The sequence below is a fragment of the Fringilla coelebs genome, assembly GCF_963513975.1.
Source record: "Fringilla coelebs genome assembly, chromosome: 12".
NCBI lineage: Eukaryota > Metazoa > Chordata > Aves > Passeriformes > Fringillidae > Fringilla > Fringilla coelebs.
Window position 1 is genome coordinate 13,109,456 of NC_140038.1, and position 25,876 is coordinate 13,135,331.

The 25,876-nt window shown below is 38.6% G+C and overlaps 1 protein-coding gene across 1 annotated transcript in view; it reads left to right on the forward strand.

Annotated features, from left to right (window-relative positions):
- Positions 1 to 261: 261 nt before the first annotated feature.
- ADAMTSL3 (ADAMTS like 3) overlaps positions 262 to 25,876 on the forward strand; it is a gene marked incomplete at both ends in the record, with an annotated part of 165,358 nt that continues 139,743 nt past the window's right edge. Inside the window, one exon of the mRNA XM_084213870.1 lies at positions 262 to 336. Within this exon, the coding sequence (XP_084069996.1) occupies positions 262 to 336 (75 nt within the window). The remainder of the gene's footprint in view (positions 337 to 25,876) is intronic.

Genomic DNA, 25,876 nt, shown 5'->3' on the forward strand with positions numbered 1-25,876 from the left:
ACCTGTCCGCTGTTGCCAGCTTCCCCGACCCCTCATTGTGGTCCTTTTCTGTGCCCTATTCGGAGCTGCCTCACCCTGCAGGCTGTGCTCATGGCATGCGCTGCGCCTGCCGCTCTGGCCAGCGCAGCGCTGCGGTGTTTGCATTGCACTGCTTCCAGCGGCCGGCCCAGTTTGCTTTAGTCATTGAAATTCTGGCGGAGCCCACTTGATTTTGTTTGTAACTTGAAACAATTTCTCTCAGCAGAGCCCCAAGGCGTGAGGATGGCCAGCCCTAAAGCCTCTGGGCTGTCCTGGGAGATCACTTGGCTTGCTTTTGCTCTCTATGCTCACCTACAGGTAGGTAATGAACTTGTTGTCATTTCTGGTCCTGTATCAGGTGATCTTGCTGCACACTTTGCATTACTATTTTAAACCAGAAAACTGCTGAAGGAGCTGCTTTGTAATTAAAAGTCTCCCAATGAGAACATTTTCTTTTCACCAAACTTACAAAGACATTCATCTGGGAAATGAATACTCTCTCTTCTGCTTAATACACTGTAGCTGATTTTACCAAAGGGTGAGCAAAGGGACATCTTGCCAGATGTGTAATGCCATGGGTCTTTCTAGGCAGCACAGCTGTTCTTTACCCCCAGGAGTTTAAGCACTTGACAAATGTTAAGGTGCTGTAAGTGACAAGTGTTATAGAAATACCTTGGTATAAACATCTAAAGCATTTGGAAGTAGGAAAGCAGGGAAGGTGGCCCAAAAAGGTCTTTGCTCCAAGTGTTCAATGAGTACAGGAACCATGGAGGAAAAACCATAGCTGCCATCTATCTATTGCCTGACACCAGAGCCTAGTCAGTTCCAAGAGGTGAGTATTTCAAGAAATATGGTGTGCTGGTGTGCTGCAGAGATGTGTTATAGTATGTCATTCTCTATACTAATAGTTCCCACAGCACAACATGTTTCAAGGATTCTTCAGTCTTAAGTATACATAAATCCAATAAATCCTTAGAAAAAGATAAATAAACTGAGAATTATTTTTTTTATAATAAGTAGGAACCTTTTTTTTAAGCATTGTAGTAGTTTTCAACAAAAAAGTGAATTCTTTAAATGAGATCAGTGTTGTTGTGTACTGTTTGTACTATTGCAATGCTGAGAAGTGGAGCCTGATGTGCTGGGCAGGATGTAAACATACATCCTGGAGACTTTTGAATTGAAGAACAATACAGCAGGCAGAAGAGTATGATGAAACTGAGGAGACTGTATTAGACAGCTGAGTAAGCTGTGATCAGTTTATGGTGGATTTTGAGGCTCAAGGCAGTGGGAATGGGGCTCCAATGCATCCTCAGTAGCACTGCTGAGCGCTGTGAGTGATTTGGCAGGTGATGAACACCTCCTCTCTGTGGATATGGTTGCAGCTAACCAGTGGACTGGTTACTTGAGTAAAGAACATGCCATTAAAGTAAAAATTTACATCGGTATTAATTGCACAGTAAAACACGGTGTATTCAACACATGTCTGAGCAGATAGGGCCACAGTGGGATCTGCTTTTTGCCTAAATGTTTCTTATGCAAGGACAAAAATGCTACAGATTTGCTGTGCCTGTTCAGCTTGTATTTTTGTGTGCAAGCAGTTGAGTGATTCTGCAATAACCAGCCCTATAAAATGCTCAGGGAATAGTTCATGGAGTTCAGTTAATAGTTCTGTTCAAGATAAGAATAGAAGCTCAGAGAAATGACATGTTAATTTTGGTTTTGTGCCTTTTGGTTATGAAGGGACCATTTTTTGCTTTTAAAGTATTTTTCTTGTGTTTTTCCTTTCATATTTTTCTTATTGCAGAGCTGGAACCAGTAGTGGCATAGTTTCCTCTTCTCCACAAATGGTTTGGCATAGCTTCACTTGTCTCTTTATAATAAAAACAACCCAAACACATTGTAGTAATCAATTGGCTATTGTGAGTAGCTTTATGAACACTTCAATCCAGGTCAAATTTTATGGTCTTGATTGTCCTTTAAAATACTGTAATCTGTTTGGCATATTTGAGTTATTAGCACTTAACCCCAATCTTGTAGGAGGCCTTTTTGCTCCTAAGTTTTAGGTGTTTTATCACAATTTTAGGCACATTAAAGATATTTTATATTATTTAACATAACATTTTTGGTATCCAATAACCATTAATTCTTTAATTGGTTGCTTGGGGCCATACTAAATGGACCACACACAGTCATTTTACCCTAATATTGTACCATAACTTCCACTTCTGTTGTTTTTGGCTATTAAAGTGCTTATGTCTAGAGCTAATCAATTAGAAACAATTGGATGCTGGGCAAGGTCACAAGTCTATGTCATATCACTTATGTGCAATTGATTAATTTCATCCTGCTTGAGGCAGGTACAGGGTAAAAAAAATGACCATTTAAAAAGAATGTGGTGGAAATGTGGTATGAATGTAATGCAAAGAAAATTTTAACATGAGAAGTTGTGAAAAAGAGGTAGCTGTTCCTGAGTAGCAATGGAACTTTGGTTATTGGAGTCCTTTCTGATTCTTCACAGCATGGTAATAAGCAGTGAGGTGTTTAGCTGGGCTCCAAAATTATCTCTGCTCTTGCAGATGCGCTGTGTCTCAAATTTAACACAATGATTTTGTCAATGGCCAATTAGTTGCTACACTAGTATGTAAATTAGGTTTCCTAGGATAACCCAGGGAATAGTTTACCCCTGAGCATTGAGCTGGCTGATAGTTAAATCTGCTCTGTGACCAGGAGCAGTGACATAAATCACTCAGGAAGAGATCCCTTGTGGGTAAGGCTTGGCCATGTTCTTTTGCAAGTACAGAGCTGACCTTTTCTTGTATGATGTGCCAATATAAATGAAATTAATGGAACTGCATTAGTCTAAAGCCAGTGGTAGTACAAGCAGATTACGTATGTATGTTTTTCTTGAAAACAAACAAGATCCTCGTCTATCAAATGGTAGCAGCAACATGGAATAACTCATTGTTCCTAAAGATTTAAATGATGGTTCTATCCAAAGAAGTTACTCTGTTCTACTGATTATGTGTATTTGGGAATGTTAACATCCCTAGCATTGAATTTATTGCTAAATATTGTTTAAAAGGCTCCTCATTTTCCTCACATTGTAGCAGGAGAGCTATTAATTCTAGAGATTTTAGGAGAAGGTTAAGCTAACAAAGTAGAAGTGTCCAAGCCCAGTTCTGCTGTTTTGAGGTGATCTCTTGAGTACACATTGCTTCATATTTGTAATTGAAAAGGCAGGATGTTCAGCCTGGTAACCAACTCTTTCTTAACCTTGTGATGATATTTTATTACGCCATTCAACTAGATGCTGTTATATTTGTTATGAAATGTATGTAGGACTGTATATCTTTATAGTCTCACTAATGGATTACTGGCAGGAAGAAATGATGGCTATCAGATTTGTATGGGCAAGTATATATCAAGAATTTTACACATGGATTCATTTTAGATTTATTCTCTGGTATGTTGTTTTCAAATCAGGAATAAGCTGATATTTTCTAAGGTTCCTATAGTCCAAATTAAACCGTCTACAAGTCAGTACATTTTGCCTCCAAAGACTGTGGGGTGGGTAATGTGTGCAGAGGGAGTAACAGCAAAGACACCATGTCTGGGTATTTAAGAAGCATTAAGTCTTGGTTTCTATGGAAGGGAAAGTTTCATAGGTCATAAATTCATTCAATAAACTGTTGGTTGCTTCCATGATTTATGTTCCTGCAATCCCTGCCTGCATTATGGTCTTTTCTAACTATCTGTGATATTTTGGAAATGAAGGATATACATACTGAAAACATTATTGTCTTCAAAATGATTCTGCCATAACCAATCTGCCAAAAACTACCAACATAGTAAATGTCTTTAAGGCTGAGCTTTGCAAGGCCAAAAATCTGATGTCCATTATATGACATAGTGGACTTGGAGACCATCTTCATGGAAAACCTTTGGATTGTTTTACAGTCACTGAATATACTGCACACTGATGTCCAGAAAATAGATTATGAGATATATGCCATACTGCATTCTTAAATCTCCAGTAACCCTGATCAGAAATATCAGGGTGAGATTGGCCTGTCCTGAGTTAAACCTGAAGCAGTTTTCTGTTTCTGTAGGCAGGTGGCAATTCTGCACCCATCTGGAATTTTGCCATCAGCCTCAAAAGGCCTGTGGTTTTATTTTTAGTGTGAAGATTGAGTTGCTGCTTCTAAAGACAAATAACATATCTGAGACTCTGTACAAGTATTTTGACTTAAAATATTCATTGCTATTGACAAGGTTGCAACTCAGTGGCTGCATTACCAGAAAACTTATGCTTAAGTTTCTGAACATGCTTTAAATTTATGACTGAGAATGATTGCTCAGCCAGTGCTCATAGAATCTGAACTGCTGTTACCCCTAGTTTACAATCCAATAGTGGAGTTGCCTGAAAAGTTGATGTTTCTTGTGACTTGAGGCACAAACTATGTATGAATATGGGAGAGGACCAAGAGTACAGATGTCATCAATGAAAGCACCCCTTTACTATCTAAGTTATTTGTTATATGATGATAATTTCTCATGATGTTACACTGAAAGTTGGACAGAAATTCTCAGATGAGTTGTGTGTAGAGCTGCATGTTTTTGATTCCAAAACCAGATATCCAAGATTCTGGTATACTTAGAGAAGCCTCAAGGATAGGAATAATTTCTAACAACTGCTAGTGGCTTCTAATTTCTCTTGAAAGAGTAGTCAAGAATGAAGGAATGGCTCAAGGATGATCTTTGGTTTAGAAGACACTTGAATGCTTAGTCACTGATAATTACTCATTCAGGTCTGCTTGGTGCAGCTGCATCCCTCATATTCCTTACCAAATTTGGGCATAAACAGCACTGAAGTGGCAGTTTTGCACGGAGCACCAAATTCCATTCCTGCCTTTGCATCACAGAAAATGTACATGATTGATTGTACTGATATTAAAGCTCTTACTCTTCATCCAGAATTCAAGATTTAGCCATCCAATAGAATGCATTTTGCTTCTCGAGAGCATACATTTTAAAATCGGAGTCCTTTTTATTTGCTGTTACTTCTGTGACCTGTAGGTTCACATATTTGTCCTTATGTTCAGTTTTTGTGCTTGAAGCTTTTCTTTAAACATTTCTCCATGCTCGCCGGAATCCCCAGGAGCTCCAATATGGCTTGCAATCAAGTAGTAAAGTGAATTCAGTGATAGTGGAAGCACATTCATAATCATGCCTCTATAGTTGTTGGCATTGTAAGTCTATGCAAGAAATCTCAGGTATAACTTATATTGTGCAAATGTTGTACTTTAGTCAAATCTATGTGTCAGTATGGTTTTATACTGTAAACAATACTGTACTGATAATTCTGTGGCTGTGCACAGTCCAACAGAATCACACTTGAGCAATTCCACTCTAAATCTTATTAGGTAAAATCTCTGCAAAACAGGGACAGTTTGTTCATGGTGAAAGAATGGGTTTGTTTTTGAAGTACAGTTTGATAGTGAGCATAACATTCCAGAAGGGACATTGGATACAACAATGGCAGCTCCAGAGAGAGTACTGAGACCCACGGAGGAACTGTACAGCGCTGCACTTCTGATGTGCTCCATGCACTCACTTTGTCAGTGATAGACAATAATTCCTTTAGGTTTTGAAGTCATGCACATAACTTCCTTTCTTGTAAGGGGAGAACTTGATATTAGCTGAAGACTATAGACTGTCAAGTGCCCTTGTATTTACGGGTCAGTTTTCAAAATTTCCTCACTTCCCCTTGTAGGAGGAAGGACAGTTCTGTGAACTCCTTTTTGGATGGTGACAGCCATAGAAGTGCTAAATTAATGCAGATAGAGCAGTATTTTCACAAGAGTTTGTGGAATCTTTGTTTTGATGTCTTTCAGTGAGATGTTAAACACAAACACTGTTAAGTACTCAATTGCATTGGTAAATGCTTAGCTGGATTTTTCAAAACAAGGTAAATTTCAATTACCCTAATGGGAGCCAGGCATTAGGTGCCTTAGGCACTTCTGAAAAGTCTGGCTTAGTATTTTTCATCATATTTAGCTGATTAAACCAAAATTTTCACCCTAAAAATTCTTTTGAAATAATAGGTTTCTGGTGTGTGAATTCTAGTACTCAAGTGCATATTTGATAATATTTGAGAAGGGCAAGTACAAGTGTCATGTGTTTATAAAGAAAGGGCAGTTTTTGAGAACTTGGCCTAATAAATCCCTTCCAGAGAGCATATTACATAAAGTGTTTAGAAACAATGTTATTTCTGTTTCTAATTTTGTATTTATTAGATTTAACATCATTATGGAGGGAAAATGAGAACAATATTTTCAGACTGTTTTGAGAAATGTGGTTTCCAAGAATTGTCAGTTTGTCATGCTTCTGGATGCACTGGAAACAGTGAATGCAAGTTAGCTCCACAAAATTGTGAAGCAATGTTAAAACTGCATTTATGATTGCAGTTACTAGATTGTTACTGTATGCTAGTGCTTGTCATTGGTGTCCTGGTGGGAGGTCCCAACTGCTTAATGAGACTGATTTGTAGCATTAAATAAGTGGAATGTTTGTTTATATGTAGAAGCATGTTATTTCTGTGTTTATGTAATGGTGGTTTTTTCTGTCATCAGGTGCTTTGCCAAAAAATTGAAGCTGCTTAAAATTTATAGGACGCAGTCTCCTGTTAGTGCATGCAAGCAAAACAGGGCAATATTGACAGTGCATATTTGTGAAGGACCTGTAGGGGCTCACTGCATGGTAAATCAAGGTGTAGAGGAGAGTTTTAGTTGCCTGATCTCCTGCCTTTCAGAACCAGTGAAGTAAGGTGACATGGACACACCTGCACCGCTGCAGAATGTGAAGAGTGAGGGATTGTGTTTCCTCAGTCTCTGGCAATAAGTGTTTCCTGGCATGCACCTTGCTGAAGCTCTTGCTGAAGATTGCAGGAACTGGCTTTATTCCCAGCTGGCTGATTCAGCAAGAAATTAACTTAACTCCAAACCCGCTGTTTTTGTTGCAATTTCCCTGCTTATATACGTGGCTTTTCCAGGCTATCTACTGGGATGGAGAAATGCGAAGGGATTCTGATAAATTCAGATTTGCCTCTTCAGAGGGACATTTAATTTTCTTTCTGACTACTGCAGCTTCTTGTGGTGTAGCAGTGGTGTGGAAGCAGAAGGCTGAACAAGTTCAGTGCTCTCTGTGGATGTATAACAAAAGAAATATGCTAATATATAATTTGTCTTCCTCTCCTGAGAGTCTTCTCTTATTAGATGTTTTCAAGGTCACATTACTCATTTAGTGTTTTGTTTTCTTGAGTCTTCAAATACTTTAAAACCATTCCCTGGTTGAGTAACATGGATGTTGGCTGAAAAACCCAATAGCACAGTAGTGCCTTGAGTATTGTCTGCTTGCTAGGCAATATCCTAGCTGTAAACTGCCAGGTACATGTGGCATGTTATGGATTCTTTCAGCTGATCTCATCAGCACTTCTGTTGAAAGCAGGACAGAGAATACATCTGTTCCTGGAGAGATGGGCCGTATGTGCTGTATGCTATGTAGGGGATTTTGCTAAAGCCACTAACTGATAAGACTGCTTGAACAGGCTCTGGTTTTGTCCCCTGATTTTATAACTTTATTTATATGAATATAAGGTGCTTTATGGGACTAAAAAATTACATGTTTCCTCTAGACTGGTGATTCTCACATAAGTCTTTTCATAGAACAGCAGTTAATTGGATGTTAGGAAATGATGTGAAAGGGCGGTGTAAGACAAAGAGTATCATCTTTTCACTGTAGGAATTCCTGGTTTGCCTGTGCTGGTGCACTGTATACAGCTCAAATCCCTTTATAAATGAGGTGGCAAGGTTAGGCAGGAATCAGCTGGAAACTTTTTCTTTCAGTGTAAGAACTGAGGGCCTTTAAATAAAAGTACTAGGTGGGAGACTGAAAAAAAATGAAGTGTGGGTTTCTTCCATGTCATGATAATGGTATTTGGAACACCTTGCCATACTTTTTGAGTAGGTTACTTAGATGTCAGGGGAGACAGGATGAGTACTGGGAAGGTCCATTTCACAGTACTATACAGATGAACCCCAGCAGGCTGGGAAGGTGAGTCCAGGGAAGTATTGCAGCATTCTTGCTCTGGACAGTGTTGGAAGCTGATAGACTGGATGGTTCCTTGGTCTGAATCAGTTCAGCTGTTCTTAGGTCATTTTGGTGTTCCTCGGGGCAATACTTGAGCATCATTGAATTAGAACCAGTTCTAATTCTAAATTTATGTCACTTATGGATCATAATTTAAAAATTAAAAAAGAAATAAATCTTCCAAACTCCAGGAATATCTGGAAAATTGTCCTGGACATGAGAACTTGCTCTAAACCTAAATAGTTGCCTACATTCTGAGCTTCTTTGTGTCTGCTGGGAATATTTATTTATTTTTATATTGTTATTAATTTTTTTAATGCAAACATTTTTATGATGTTTCTAATATATTTTCAAATGTTAGAATTTTAGAGTGATTTTTCAATACTTCAAGGAATTTCAGGCTTAATTGCTGGAATAGCTTCTTGTTTTTAAGCAAACACTAGTATTTTCTTGAGGAAGATAAATAGAGAAACAGCTTCTGATGGCTTAGCTTAAGTTCCACTTCTATTATGTGATCAGTCCTTCTGTAAAACACAAATATTCCAGACAGTTTCCCTGCAGGAGAGAGCACTTGCCTTCCCCTCAGTGTGAAACTGCACACCCAAATGCTTTTCCCGTTTCCTTTTCCTCCCTTTTCCAGTTAAATTTGGAATGCAATAGGTTGGTTAAAACTATAAGGAAAACCTCCAGAATGCTGTTTAACATATGGGGTTTTACCATGCAGCTGTTTATCTTCTGCTAGGAGGGAACTATAAATGTATTTTTAATGCCAGGATCTGGGCTTAAAATGCCATTAGTTATCTGGTGGGAATAGATTTGAAAATTAGTAAGCAGTTAGATCAGTGGGCAAATACATTTTACTTAATGTTGTAAGTCTCATGGGCCTTTCCAATATCCTGTTAGCATCACCTGTTCTTAACACCCAACCTTTTAAAGCTTTTCCCTTATGCAGTGTGACAATAAAAGGGAATTTTTTGTTTAACTCATAAATAAAAATTAACAATTTAGTTTTAGTTTAAAAATCCCCAACTTGCATGGTTTCTCCAAGGGAACCAGAGATGTTCTTGGAACACTAAGCTTTTCTTGGAGAAAATTTCTTCCTGTAGATAACCATCTTGAGAAGGACCTTAGTTGGGATAACAAAACATGTGGGTTTTGTTCTGATCTTTTGGACTTGCTTGAATTATGTCCTTAGCAGGCATCAGCGATGCATTTGCTTATAATTGCTTATTTTTATTGCTGAATTTAGACCTCTGTGAGCCATCTGTAATGTGTCACATAGATGCCACTATTTAGAAATGGGGGAAATGTAGGAATTATAAACTTTCTTTTTACTGTTTCAAATGTTAAGGCCAATCTTTGAGGATACTGAGGAAAAGACCTAATCCTCTTGTCCTCTACTGAGTGTCTCATCATTCCTTGTCTGCCAAAAGCTCACTTTAAATCAGTGATAGTATGAAGGCTCTTGTACTCCAAGCTCTACAAGATTTCAGTTCTGAAAAAAACTCTTCATGAGGTTGCTGTGCCACAAGTGAGACCTTATTTTGTAAAATTCAGGCTTTCTACTTCAACAGTACAGCATTCTGCACTTGAGTAACAGGTGAAGTCTTCAGGCACTTCTACTGAGACATCAGTGGGAGTTCTTCTGGAGAAAGACCTGCCCATAGGAAGCAAGCTGAGGCTGAATTTTGGTAGTGATAACTACTTGGCTGTCATGTTTCCTGTTGTGTAATGTGAATCAGTTCATCTCTTCATCATATAAATGCTGAGGACAGATGGCATTTAAAGTGTTGCCTGCAGCTGTTTTCTTGAAAAATGGCTGTATTTGTCTCTCTGGAAAAAAAAGGCAAAAATAATATAGATAATTTTCCTGTTGCTTATAAGCCTTGTAAGAATTGAAATGGTTTCCATTTTTTTACTAGTCACTTTTTTATTTTGTGTCACTGAAGACCATTTTATCAGGTGTTATGGTCCTTCCCTGTTGGCAGGAGCTCCTCTGAGCTGCTGTAGAGGCGAACATCAAAACTGGTCCTTAGAGCATGTGCATTGTTTTTCAGGAGAACTGAAGCTGAATGTGGAAACTCTTTTTTTTTAAAAATTAATGTGACTTTTTGTTTGAATTATTATCTTCAGGAGGTGTCTCTGAACCTTTTAAGGGGTTGCAGTCTCCTCTGCAAGGTGCAGTTCTGAGAGTGAAAGGAGGGAGACACGAGTACACCACCAGTGAGGAAGACAGGGCTGATTTCTACATGTAGCAGCATTTTGTCTGTGCAGATGAAAATTGACATCATGGTGTAGGAATGTTGACAGTGTTTTTGCATTTTGCTAGCTGCACTTACTGTAAAGCATGTGTTTCAAAGGGAGTTTTCAATTTTTATTAGTCTTTGCTTCCATATTAGCCCAGTCTTATTTTGAATATAGACTTGAACTATGAATAAAATTTAACTCATGGAGTAAGATTCCTCTGGCACAAAATGTGGATGAATAATGCAAACATTAACTAGTAATGTGCATGTCTGGGTCAGAATAGTCAAAGCCAACCTTTAGGTTCTGCTGTTACCACTCAACATTGTCTTATTCTGTTCAAGAATGCCTTATTCTGAGAGTAAGGTTGCTGAGTTTGGATGATCTTCTCTCAAGAAAAGCTGCACTAAGTGCAGAGAAAGCTTGCTGGCTGCACAAAACCAACCCTTTAGTTGTGGGAAATTTCCACTGATGTGAGTTCCTAGTTCCAGATGGGTCTGTGAAAGAAGTGAGCCTAGAAGTGAAGAAGAAAGACTAGCAGCAATGAAAAAGTGACACTAGTTCTTCATCTGGAGAGCAATCATTCAGATAAAATTGGCAAAATTCAATTTGATTATCTTTCAATAATGGGCTGGCCTCTCCCTTTGACCTTCATAATCCAATTAATCTTCCCAGAGTTATATACTTGTAGAAAGTTGGCAATCCAAGTTTCCCATGTCATCAACTCTATCCAGTCTCCTGAGAAAAAGTTTAAGTGCAATATCCTTGCACCTGCTAGTTCTTCCTCAGCTCTTCCCAAAATCAGACTGCTTTGAACACCTTCATGAATTTATTTTGTTATCAAAGCAGTTTACTGACTTCAGTAGTGAGATTCCCCAGCTGATAGGAGAGAGGTCCAGTTCCATTATCCGGTCTTGTAGTGAAGGACACAATTCTTTTTGGAAGAGTTAGACATTTGTATTCTGAGAAATTACATCTGCATCTTTAGGTGAAATCAAAAGCGCTGAGTCTGTTCCTTTGCCTGCAGAGAAAAGTTAGCATGTTTTTTCATGAGGAGCATTTAACAGCCCTAGAAAATTGAGGCATTGCCCAGGTGGGCAATGCCTCAATTCACTGCTGAAATTTTAAACTTTGTTCTTATGTGTGTGCTATATGGAAATACACGCATGTGTAGCATATGTGATTGCACTAACAAAGTCTCAGGCAAACTGAGATTGTCTTAAGCTGAATTTTAGTCTGAATTAAGTGTTAGAAAGCTGCAGGCTCCTGATGGACTCTTCCCTACATATAAGTTACAGTGCTGCTGCATAAAGCAAAGATTTACCCCAGCATTATTTTTCGTTGAGAAATTAGACACAGTCAGAACTTTTTGCACAGCTGAATAAGAATATGGGATGAGAAAAATGAGGTGCTTCATGTTGAAGGGTGTTGCATTTTCCTAGGCTGAATACCTGCTCTGGGACTTGCAGTGGCATGATATGTTTTGTAAAATAGAGACCCACTTGCATGATTTTGTGTTGAAATTAACTCTTTTAATAAATTAACTTAGGGAAAAAATCCTGTTCAGAGCTGCATAATTAACACCAGATAGGTCAGAAATAATGCATGAAGCACCTGAGTAGGAATAAAATTTAGATTTCTGGGGACATTCTTGATTCCAGTGGGTCTTGTTTTCAGCAACTCCTTACTCTGTGCAGGTATTTGTGTTGAAATTTGTCCAGTTCTCTTCATTGATGCTTGTTCTGTTCAGCTTTTAAGACGCTGGTGTAGCTCACCTGTGTCTGTTGCTCTTTTTGGAGAGCTGCCTTAGCAGTGCAGTTTCCCTGGGCTGTCAGTACCTGAGGATCTCTGCTGCAGAATGGAATGTCCCCTCTGGGTTTTGTGAGGGTTGGTGAGGTGCTCAGCTGCTCCCCAAGGCTCTGGAGCTGCAGGGGGCTCTCAGTGGGCTCAGTCCTGCCTGGTTTTCAGAGAAATGTAAGCTGAGTCGCAAGGCTCTCACCCAGCTGATGTTTTCCTACATCTGGATAATGTTTACTCTGTTTTTCATTTGTCAACTGCAAGAAATTTAATGATTAGTCTTTATATTTCATCAGAACATTTCCACATAACCAACTGTATTTCAAATTTATCTCAAATGTTCAATTATTAATTGTCATGATACCTACCTATGACTCTTATTGTTTATTTCTAGAATCTGATTTCAAGTACAGCAAGAACTGTACAAGCTTTATTGTTGGGGTGAAATTTAAACTTTATTGGGATTAAGTGTTTAATAATATAATTTGCTGCATATGTTGCAAAGACAAGCTGCTATGAATAGATCCTCTGTAAAAAAAAAAATTGATATGTTATGTATGGACTTAAATCCAATATGTTGTTATCTTTAACTGAGGGAAATTATAAGAAGAGATTTACAGAGGAGGGTTTATTCTATTAACTTTAATTTCTTTAAAACTTTTCTCAGCTGAAGTTGAATTTGATTTCTGTATTTTGACTTTGTTTAAAATGTGCTGTACATAACTTCCTCTGTTCCTTGAATATTCTGAAAATAGTACAAATTGGTTGTTTTTCATCTACATGAGAAGACAAAAATATAATTAGCAGCAATAGGTGGATTATTTATTTTAGCGGGGTGCCCTGATTTTGTATTTGTCCACTCACAGTAGACTTGAGGATTTAAGCACAAGGTTTCCTGTTACATTACTAGATTTTTAAGATGTAATTTCTATACCTTGTAGAGAACTGGGGGGGACACCCTCCCTTTCCTACATATCTTTGGCCCCCAGCCTCCCAGGAAGGGGCAGTACAGAACTACACTGATTTAGAATAGGTATTGGTTTGTATTCTTATGACTTTTAGGTAATTTGGAATGACTCCACGTTTGTAAAAGGCAGAAATGAAGAGTTTTGGACTATTTTGAGATTTAGAGACCATATTAAATCTTCTTGGCCTAGAACTTTTGAACTGGAGATTTAATTATTGTCCCACACTTTTAAAGTGTGTAGCTGCTTCTTTGAGGGTTTTATATAAGTAGGTAATCAGGTGTTTTTTTTTTAATTGGTTGTATTTTTTTATAGAAAAATTTGCAGCCAGTACCTTTGTTATTAAAGCTGGAACAACACAAAGTGTGAGTAAACACTGGACTCATTAGCTTAACTCAAAGAATGAAAAATCATATGGGGAAGGGATACGTCTCATTCAGATGTTTTTGAATGGTTTTCTGCAAGAGGGCAAAAAATTTTAGACCTTCTGCAATGTGTAGGATTTCCTTCAGCCTTTCCACCAGGAACTATAAAAAGGTTGTATAAAGACACAGAATAATTACAGCCTGAGTCAGGCCAGCAAGTTGGCTTTTTTCACTATAATCACGATAAAAGAACATCTATCTTGGCCAAAAAACTGGGCTCTGAAATAGAGATGTTCTGGACTGATAATTCCAAGTGCAGCCAATCTTGCAGAGAAATACACAGGTCAAGATTTATATTTGGATCTTGTTATTTAAAATGGTTGTTGTTTAGGCTTCTTATAATAACATTTTACTCTGTGTAGGGTGCAGAGGAAACCAGGACTGTAAAATGTGCAAATGAAAATACGAATACTGCCACAGATAACTCCAGCATGGCTTAACAGGGAGACTCTTATTGTTTTCAATTTGCACAGCAGTGAAGAAAAGAATGTGAAGAAACGTATAATTATGCAGGATAAGAATAGATCAACTGAATCAGGAAGATCACAGTATTTCACACCACTGCAAGTTCACCAGATTGTGAAGGTTCCAGCTTCAGTAGTTTCTGGTGTTGTGGTTGTCTTTAGTCTGAGAAGTTATGGATGTATAGGGCAAAAGGAGTCTTCTGCAATTAAATGAAAGGGCAGATGAATTTATTTCCCTCCCTTTGCACAGTCCATTGTTCTTGGATTCTGTCTGTATTTTGAAAAGTCTTAGAATGCTAAAGACAAACATATGAGAATCTGGAACCATGCTAAAGCTTTAGATACTGAGCTGTTAGGGTTGGCCTCCGAGCTCACATTAGCTTGTACTGGCAAACTAAGAGCTGACTGTGGATAAGAAAATTCAGGGGAGGTTATTGCCACAGATCCTTCCAAAAGTGCTCAGGAATAGTTGAAAATATTCTGTAGGAATAGTGCCCCTCTGTAAGTCTTTAAAATTAAACTATTCTGTCAAGAATTCTGTCTAACCTTAAGCGCAAATGGTCGTGGTAAAAGAGCAGCTGCTAGGTATACAAGAGTAGATGATCTTGCACCACTGTTTAGACATGAGGCATGACTTGGGGACTCCACATTTCCCCTGACCCTTGCTGCTTTTAAAAGTAGTGAGCAGAGTATCCCATGTCCTACAAGAGGCATGACAGTTTTTCAAAACTGTTCATGGGCAAAATCCAAGATTATGTGTACTCTTTTAGAATTCTGAGCAAAATAGGGGTGTTTTCCTCTTGGAGCAGGAGAGGCCGAATGAGTGGCCTCTAAAGGATGCCCATGGCACTTAGAGCTGACTCCTCATTTTGTGTGCAAGGTAAATGTTTTAAGAGATTTGATTGTACCAGCAGCAACAATAAGAGTTGCTGCTCCACAGCCTTTACTGTTCAGTCAGGAGGGTTTTTCAGTAGCTTAACTACGGTCTGTGCTTTGTATCCAGTTGTGGGTCTCTAAGTTGAGCTGCTGGTAGGTTCAGTGAAATGCTAGTAACTTGGTACCTGCTGAAAAGTTATCACTTCCTCCAGTTACCTTCAAACTGCTGGTAAGAAGGAAATGACCATTTATCCTACTGTCCATCTGCTATGCCATCATAAACTCCAGAGCGATATTCCGGAGTAAAATTATTCTGTTAAATTTCCTGTAGAAAGACAATCATAATTGGAAAGCAGTGCATGACTTATGACCTGTCTCAGTTCATCTGTCCTGGGAACTATCCATTGTGCATCCACATCTGCTCCTGTACACCCACACAGGATGGAAGATATTCCTCCACAGGAAGGTCTTCCGTTCCCTCAGAATGCAGGTGGTATGTATTGGCAAACCCCGTCTCGTGGACGTGGGGGCCAAGTTCCCAGAGCAGTGCACACAGAGAGAAGGAATTCACTCAGCTGCTGGAATGAGAATACAAGATGAGTGAGCAGGAATACAATAACAGGGCCCATCTTTCTGTGCTCCTTCTGTGATAACTCTTTTACTCACTTCTACTTGCTACTTGTTGCACCATTAGAAGACTAAAATTACTATATTATGGGATCAGTCACAAGGAAGACGCTTGGTGCTTAAAATAGTTAAAGAAAACGCAGAGCATTTAATAGGGCATCATACATTTTAAATTCCAAAACTCTACACAATGGCTTGCTTTTGAATTACAGATGTTCCTAAGTGCTGTCCGTTTTTATCCTTTATTTGTTCATTGAATGCCTTTCTGTAATCACCTGGATCATTTTAAAATTGCTTAACGAAATTTCTTTGCTGGACATGGAAGATGGGTGATAAAGTTGTAGTGTTGAAACTATCCTGATTAGAGCAGGCACCCTGTTCTGAATTAGCAGTTTCTATTTTCATTTTATGTCTGACTTGCTCAGCTGTGTCTTTTAACATTTCAGCAATTCTGCTTCATTCAGAGGATTTATTTCATTCTTTCCAGCAGCAGGGCCTGTGTTTATCTTTTCTCACCTCGGTAAGAGCCCTTTCCCCTTCACCGTATCAGTCCTCCAGCATTACTGTACACATTGTAGAGAAGAATAAAAATGAGTCATTAAACTAATGACCATTAGTCTTAACAGTTGTCAGTGAACAGATGCCTGCAGTGCCTGTCATGTGAGCTTTTAATTGCTCTGGGGTTTGCTGCTAAAGCAGAGTAATCTAAGTAGTGGCTTATTAGTGAGCATGCACGTGAAAAGCTGTCAGTTAGTGCTGGTAAATGAGTTGTGACCAGGGAGGGAACAATCTTCAGACTAATGGTTTGTCCTCTTACACAGGACATTATTTGGGTTTTGTTCTGCTATTGAACCTTTTTCTAGTTAAAATTTAATTTTCAATGCTGCATAGTGTGCCTGGCTCAGTACAACACACAGTTAAAACTTTGCTCTGCTTGAGATGCTTTCACTGGCAAGAGAGAAAGATGAAATATACTTGAACAACCACCCTTTCTCCCTTGCAAAAAGTGAGAGGAAGCTGAAAAATGGATGGATCATAAATATCAAGACTGGCATCACTGGACTGAAGGAATAGTTAAGCTGAGATTTAAATGTAGCTAAATTAGAGTGCTTGGAGAAGTGAGTTGCAGTGTTTGAACAGTGGGCCTCAGTCTGGGAAACCATTTCAGCAGTAGCACATCAGGTGGGAATGATGATGCTGGAAGTCACTGTCAATAATATCAAAGTGGCAGACAAATGGTAAGAAAAAAGTAATTTCTTAAGGACAAATGATTTAAATTAGCATGCTTTGCCTCCTGGTTGGTGTATCAGAATTCCTGATACCAGTAAAGCACAAAAAGCTTAAAGCCTTTAGAGGATTTGCAGAAATGTGTTTGAGACTTAGAAACTGCGTGCTATGAACAGTTTCTTTTGGGAATTTCTTTTTAAAATCGTGCCGAAGCAGGTGTGCACACGTGGAGGGCGCTTGGCTGAAAGGCATTCACCTCATGTGCCTTATTAATAGCCTTAAACCAACATTCCTACAGCAGAACCATGACCATTTAACTGCTTCCTTATTGTGAAAATGTGCCTGACCAACTCAATGTGCAAGGCTGCTCAGTCCATAAACCCTGCAAAGGGGCTCATTGCACTGGAGAAAGAAGAGTAGACAAAGAACGGGGTTAATATCTCTGAAATTATCAGAAGTAGTGGAAAACTAGCAGTGGAAAAAATCACATTTTCCTCACCATATGTTAAATGCATTCGTGTGCTGAGCTGTTGGAAATCCTAAGTGAGCCTGGGACTGAACATCTGGCTGGGGCATTTCTCTGCAGTCTGGTTTCTTCCAGGTGAGAGAGGATTCATCAGCTAGAGGTAACAGGCAGGAGAACCACTTTGAATATTTACACTCCTACTCAGGGTGGTCTGTCTTTGTCAGTAGAATTTTGGGATATGCCCCCTCTGCAGCCCCTCTTTAAAGAAATGTTGATAAGATGGTAGCAGGTGCTCCTGGTGCTCTGCTAGAAAGGTGGATGAAGAGCAGTGTTAGCCCAAGCTCTCCTGTGGCACCCACAGGACTATTCAGTCATTGAGAAGCTTTTTGATGGTAGATATTGATTATCAGAAGCTTTCTCTCTTCCTGATCTGTCCAAGTTGATTAGTTGCATGCCCTTTGGCTTCTTCTACTTGATTTTTGGGCTATTTGATTTTAGAGTTGTGCAAAAGATGTATTTTTGTGCTGAGAAATTATTCCAGTTCTTGGTGGCTGAGATTTTGCCAGTTTCCAGGTCAATTTCTATTATGAGAATTTGTAGTCATTTACAGTAGCAGAACAATTCCATCCATTTCATCTACCTGTTTAGTTCATGATAAACATCACACTGTTGCAGATGACAACATTGTATAACCAGCATCCAATGAAGAAAAATTATTAATGCTAGGGCAGCCTTTTCTGGGGGCTGAATATTTGCCAATTTCCCTACCACCTGAATCAGAAGCAGATGTACAGAGACTGAGGGTAGGGAGAAAACTCCTTCATGAGCAGTGAAAGGCATGGCAGTGCCCTGCAATATATGACAGAGTCACTGATCAGGTTTCCTCACATGACAAAAGTCTCTGGTTTAATTGTACCCATGAACAGCTTTAATGCCAAAATATTTAGCATTTAGCTCTGAAGTGTATAGTGGCTTAGGATTATTTTTTTCCCCCTAAGTGCCGTGGTTTTAATACCATTCCATCACCCCACACATTTCCCTTCTTTGTGTTTTCATTATGCAACAGGAATTCTCTTAAAAATCTGGATCTGCCACTAGCTCTAGCAGGTGTTTGGCTTCTGAGTGCCAGAGTTTTTTTCTTCACATGGCTTATGGATGAGAATTTCACTGCCCTCAGGCACAATTTCAACTGAAGTATATGAAAAGTGTGTTACTGTGTCAGTTCAAATTATATCACTATTAAAGAAAAAACTCAAAAGGAAATTAAATATAAATAATCATACTAACATAACATAACATTAATAACATTAAGGTTATAATTTAAATTAAAAAGAATTGGGAAAATCTGAGTCAGAAGTCCCAGACTCTCCTGAGAGTGGCCATTGTAAATGAGGATACTGACAACTTTGAGTCACACAATATGTCTTGATGAATAGTACAATAATACTGGAGTATATAAGAATTAAGTGTATTTTTTAGTTGTGTATAATATGTTGTGTGGGAGCTAAGTATTGTGTGAAGTCTTGCATTCCCTCACCCTTATCCTGTTTATCTGAGGGTGCTAAGACTCTTGCTGTGCCCCACAGTGTCCTAGGTCCCATTTTGCTCACATATAAATACACAAATTGCTACCACCGGTATTGCCTCCCTTGGGAAGTCAGTCATATGTAGTGGAAGGTATTTTTCCTTAAATCCTGAATCCTGCTGTCACACCAGTGTGGGCATGTCACTGTGGCCAGGTGAAAACAAAGAGGCATTTCACAAGTGCTGTGCAGAATTGTTAACAAAATGGTGCCATGAAGTTTCACCCACCCAGAATTTTTGCTTTGCATTAGTTTTTAGGAGGGTTTTTGTTGAACTCCAACTTTTGGTTACCTGGGAACATTCACACCTTTCTGGTAACCTTTCCTCAGTAGTTATCCAGTCTGGATACTGGGAAAGGCAATGAGGAGGGAGGAATTAGGGTGATGTTGTTCTTGCAAGCCAACTGGGTGCTGTTTATCTCACTAGGAAAGGATTAGGCTTCTGCAGCTTCTTGCTCTTCTTATGAGGCCTCTATTCATCAATGTTTTGTGTAATGGAGTAATCCTGAGGTCTGTGTTAGTGCATAGGGTGCCTTGGCCCTTCATGGTGGAGGCTTTTTCAATGCATTAAGGGAATGACCTTCTATCCTTTCTCATTTCTGTTGTTCTTTCCTTTGCTCCTTAAGCAATGTGAATCTTCATTCAGTGCATGTGTTGATTTGTCGAGCTTTATAATCCAGCTGCTTCTGACAGCAATCCTACATAGCCTTAAACTATTCTTCTTCCTTGCCTTTTGTAAAGAAACCTGCAGTTCCTCAAAGATTATGCTCCCAGTCTCCTCCAGTTTGTAACTGGACCTGTAATTGGGATCACAGCAAAGCATGGTTGTCAGTTTCCTGCAAAGGAGTGCAGTTGTCAGCAGCTTGACTGTTTAACAACAAATAAATCCTTCACATGTGGTGTTCATGATAAAGGACACTTACAAAATGTCCTGGGTTTGGCTGCATGGAGTTAATTTTCCACCTGGTAGCTGGTGTGGTGCTGTATTATGGATTTAGGATGAGAATGATGGTTATTTGGTTGCTGCTGAGCAGTGCTTTCACTTAGCTGAGGACTTCCCATCTTACACTGTCCTGCCAGCCAGGAGGATGCACAAGGAATTGGGAGGGGGCACAGCCAGGGCAGGTGAGTCCAAGTGGCCACTGGGATGTCCCATGCTGGCTGGGAACAAACTGAACAATAAAACTGTGGAAAATGGGCCAGGGGCAGGTGGCTGATACTCAGGCACTGGCTGGGCATCAATCAGCAAATACAGAGCAGTTGCACTGGGCATCCCTTGTTTTGTACATTTTTAAAATAATTTTTTTTTTCTTTTTTTCTCCTATTAAACTGTCTTTATCTCAGGCCAGGAGTTTTGCCTTTTTCCTGATTCTTTCCCCCATCCTGCTGTGAGGGGTGAGGGTCTGTGTGGTGTTTAGCTGCCTGTCAGGTTGAACTGCAACACAAAACTTTAAAATAATATTACAGATTATCCCTCCTTCTTTGCTAAAAATGCTCATAGTACTTTTGTAATGTATTTTTTCTGTGAGGTCCATGAGAAGCTTTAGAAACTGTCAGTGAATAAAAGGTAGAGTTTTCCAATATTCTCCAATAATCCTGAAAGGACTTTCTTTATGACAAGAATTTTACCAATTATTAGGTTACTAAATAAGGAATAAAAATGAGGTTTTGTCTGGAATAATGGAGCACATGGTGAAAGAGGTGATAAAAAATATCTTTTTAGACTTCAGTCACTTATGTGTGTCTTGCAAGATTTTTAAAAGGGGTTAAAGTGAAATAGTATTTTCTGTCTCATGTCCAGATAGTCCTTTCTTTCACTGTTCATCACAGAGGAGAATTGATAAAGGAGATTCAATCTTAAACAAAAAAGGCTGAAAACATCCCCCAACCATTTCCATGCACTCCAACCACAAGCTTTGGGGACCATGCAGGCAGAATCTTCACTCACCAGTGCAGATTGTTTTATCTGGATGCTATAAAATTTATTTTCTCTTGGATCTAAACATAGCTGTGCCCCTTCCCCATTCCCGAAGGCTAAGCTAAAGACTTGGGGCAATAACTGGGTATTGCATATTTTGAAAGCAGGATCTGATCCACAGTCACTAACTTTCTGACAGTAATTGGAAGTGAACTGCTCTGGGGTTATCTTGTCTAGATGCTGAATTTCACCCCTTGGCTCTTATTTATACAAAACTAGAGAGACCTGAGCAAGCAGTGCTGCTCACAGACCTACAAATGTTATGTTGCAAGGGATGCTGTCCTGCTGCAGCTGGATTTGGGCCCTGGTTCTGTGAGAGGGTCCCTGGGAACTTTGCCACCGATATCACTGGGAGCAGCATCAGTCTGCTGGTGCTGCTCTTTTTAGAGCAAATTTTAGGCACATGCAATCAGTTCTTTGGAAAGAAGACACAGTCTGCCTAGCACAGAGTTTAGAAGAAGCTTCACTGGAAGTAGAAAAATTTCAGGGTTCATATTTCTTTTAGAAATATGAGGCAAAGTCGATATTTAAGCTGGGTTTTGAAAGTAAATGAAATTTTGGCTAAATACTGCTGCAGCCTTTCAGTGAAATGTTTAATCTTTTAGCCAGACAATAACAAGAGAAAACATAAGTAATTGTTGATAAATATCCAAAAGCTTAATCACTAGTATAAATTTTAGAGGGTGCAAAAAAAGATTTTGAAATGTGTTGATCTCAGTCTGCAGCCCAAGCTATGCCAAAGAAAATGTATTTACATTTAATCAAGAAAAATGGTGGTAGAAATGTCCTTTTGAAAAGACTGAAAGATGGGATCTTAATTAAAAAACTAAATGCTCTCCACTGTTCTTCCTGTTCCAGTGTTGGCTTAAAGTTGTACAAACTGAGAGCCTGAAGAGAAGTTTAGGCTGAGCACTTTTGCTCTGGTGACGTGATCTTAAACACATTCCAGCCCCTGGAACGGCTCCGAGCGCTCCAACGGGCGCAGGATGGCTTGAGCAGCAGAGGTGATGTAGGCAGTTGCTTTCTTGCAGCTGTGAATATGATTATAGCTACAGCTTAGGTTCAGTTTTCAGTGATAAACACTTCAAACAATAGCTGAACTATCAGTTTCTAAGTTGCTTGCTGGCGGTGTTTTACTGTGTTGGAAAAATGGTGGCTTATCCAAAATATTTAAGAATTGTCTCTTGCTTATCTTTGTAGGTATCTTCAACTCAGAGGCACATTTTTCCAAGCTTGTTTTATTTCTTCATGTTCAAGCAGGCCTAGAATGAGAGATGAGAGGAAAAATCATTAGATTTGGGCTTAAATCAGACATGTCTTAAGTCTGCTTTTAGCTAATACAGAGCTTGAAGCATGGAAGAACAGTCCTTGAGTCTCCCACTCTAGTTCAGTCCCCAGCAGAGTTTTTGACTCAGTGTTTCAGATTGTCTCAGTTGTGACTTCCCTGATGAAATCTGACAGCCAAATTGTCTTTCAGGATTCTTCAATGAAGAAGTGCTTGACTTGAGTTCAGCCAAGTCCTCTTTCATTTTTCTAGGAGAAATGACATTTATACTTTAAATGTCATTTAAGTAAAACTATAAACTTGAAAACTATATAATTTAATTCTGATTTGAAATGCTGGTCTCCTAGTTTAATATTAATAATTAAATAATTGGCCTGGTCTGCAGAAATGTTGAGCTGCTGGCAGCTTCTGTGGAAACTCAGTTCCCTTGCAGGGTCTTTAAATGTTTCAGAGTGTCTAGCATTAGGAAGCTGTTTCTGTAGATCTTGGCCATGACAAAAGCTAATCTGACTCTTACTAGATATTTTTTCATCAGGATTGCTTGCTCTGAAGATAGCTGAGGTTCTGAACTGTTAGTGTGACATTGTTTATCTGGAAATACACTTTTTCATGTTGTGATGAAGCTGGAGTGCTGTGCTCTATCTGACATTTTTGTATTGGAGTCCTTGAAAATCCATTAAACTAAACTGCTACTTAGCTGGTATATTACTTCCCTGGGGCGTAAATCAAATGCTGCAGCAGCTCAGGAGACACATATTTAACTTGAATTAAATGGGAATACACACATTTTGGTATATGATTGGACTTGCTGTGCATATTAATCTGACAAACATGTAATTACAAGTCATTAAGAATGCAGATAGTTTTTCTCCTTTTGCTTTTCTCATATTTTTTTTTTCTTCCCCCTAAAACAATGATTTTGGAAATGAATGCTGCCCATTTTCCACTTCCAACAAGAACTAATAAAAGAGCCACAAAACTATGGAAAGCAAACTGTCTTCACTGTATTTCTCTTTTCTTTACAGAGTTTACTTTGGGCAGGGTAGTGCACTTGTGCATAACTGTAAAGCTTTTGTTGATTGGACCTTTTATCTTTTGTCTGTGTTTCTTTCAAAAAGTAAGATATTGAGGCAGTTTCAGGAATAACATGGTATTTGTCATTTTCAGCTTTTGAAATAGATAATTTTGAAGCTTTCCTCTGTATTGCTTCAGTTTGCTCTCATTCAGCTCCCAATTTTAGCAAGGACGCAGGCCCAATTAGGGAATGACTAATTTAAATCTAGGTAATGTTTATATGTATTAAGTGTACATAACAGGAAGAGTTCTTACTTTTCTCTGTATGTGGTACTTGGTGCCAAGAAACTCTAAAATCAAAAATTCTTCTGTATCTGAAATATTAATGTTTTATTTCTAATTATGATCAAGTAATTTCTTTGAGATATTATACCTCTGTTTTCTCATTTTTTGACCTTCACAGCTCAGATTTAATAGAAAGCTCTCTTTCTAAAGCTGCTGCTGTCTACATGTAAATATGGAACAATTACTTTCAAGTCTCCTTGTGGCTGTGCTTAAGTAGAACAGTAGAACCACTGTTATGAGGTTTGGTTGAGCTTTGTCTTGGCCTTAGTATCAAATTATCTCCAAGAACAGTAGACTAAACCAGATTTTTAAATTTATCCGAAGTTCCAATAGCAGGTTAAATCCTTGGATGGAATTGTTACTCTCTAACGTGAAAGGAATGACCAGTGATTAATATTTATAATTTTTAGTAATGGAAAACTCTACAGTTTAGTGATTTGATTACTTTAAGTAAGCTGGATGAAAATAGCTAACATGAATCCTGGGTATTAGGGAAATAAAGAGCAGTTGAAGTCTTTTGCGTTGTGTGGTGGTTTCAGAACGTGCCAGAGGGATTCATTTTGGGTGAAACAAACCAGAAATTGTGCCCCAGCAGCACCTCCTGCTCAGTGACTGGGAGAGGCTCAGTTCTTCCCAGCCTTGCTGGGAAGCACTCAGTGACCATTCCTCTTACTCTCAATAATAAAACCCTCAAATCCTCAGCTCCAGCAGCTTCTAGTCAGTGTTCTACAGAGCAATTAAACTGTGCAGCAGTAGAGACAACATGCAGCTCTTGGTGGTAGGAGATCTAAAAACCAGAGCTTGGATACAGGCAGTTCTTTGTGTCTTGTGCAATTGAAAGTGGAAGAGTAATTTGGTCTTTCAGCACTCAGGTGGGGAGTGGCGAGTGAGGAAGCAATCACAGCCTGACATCAAAGCTATGCTCCAACATAATAAAGGCCTGAATAAACCCAGTGCCTTTCACACTTCCCCCTTCTGCTGATCAGGATAGTTCTCCTTGATCACATAGCTAGAAAGATGTGGAAGCCTTATTTTTTCAGTTTCTGACTAATAAGTTACATGTCCTAATCGACGAGAAAGATTTTCAAACACTGATCTGTTTCCAATTTTTTTTTTTTTTTTTGTCAGTAAGTAATATATACTTCCTTGCTACATGTTATATTAATGTCAGTGAATTTTATGTAGTGATTAGTACTATATCTGCTTTGGCTATGTTATCACCTTCTACTGTCTTCATATGCTTAAGATCATAAAAGCTGGTTTAAAATGCCTGCTTTAAATCTTAAGTGTACTTGTAACTTGACACATTTAATTTAAAGCTATTGAGATTAAACTGGCCATTAAACAGACCTAAAACACTAGCATGAAATGTAATTGTTTTCTGAAACTTGCACTTATAGTCTTTACTTTAAAACATGAATTTATATCAGATTAGCTAAGTCATTCAGAGATGATCTCAAATATACTATAAACCCACAGACTGTTGAAATTTGAATTATGTTTAAGCCAAAGTGCCCATAGAAATATAAAAGCCTCATAAGGAGCATTGGTGGATTCCTCAGTGGGGAATAAAACGGACTAAGTGGAAACATTCTCTTTTGTGTTCAGTACAATGTATGAATGAAAGTGCATTGGGAACTTGCAGCTTATTTGGAGGTGCATGCATCTAGGTGGTAAAAATGTTTTTCTGCTGCTTTGGTGAGTGGATGCAAAATAGTTCTTTGAACATTTGAAGATTTGATTTTTTTAAAAATTATCTTTTCAGTTTGGGTTATCTATCAGATGCAAGTCATTAGTTTCAGCATCAGTTTGCCATGACAACTGATAGTGTACTCTTAGGGTTTGTTTGTTTTTTTTTTTTTTTTTTTTTAATTAATTGCTTGGCTGTATTCTTTCTTACTTGACTTATACCAGACAGGTAGCAGCTGACAATCAGTTTCCATTGTAACCTCCTGTGTAACCTTATAAAATATCTGCGTTTTACACTGAATTTTTTCCACTCTTGGAAGCCAGATTTTGCTTGCCTGAATCTAGCAAGCATTCCTCTGCTCCTCAAGTGCATAGCTGCTCATGAGCTTTTCACAAGAAAATGGAATGTGTTTTAGAAATCCCTAGTTTTTATGTTTTTCAAATTGCTATTTCAGCTTCAAATATTGGCATGTTTTATATTCAAAACATGAAACTGACTAATGTCCAAAGACTTTATATTTTAAATGTTTAAACTACAAAGATGAGAAATGCAAACAAGTTTACTGCTATGTATCCTACTGACAAATTTGTTTATGAGAGATTAAGCAACAGTGTGATATATACAATTAGCTAAGTAGTATGGTGGGGTAATTTTGATTATCTTCTGCCTGTAAATTAGGCAAATCTTCCAAAAATATTGTTATTAATCCACTTAACAGGATTCT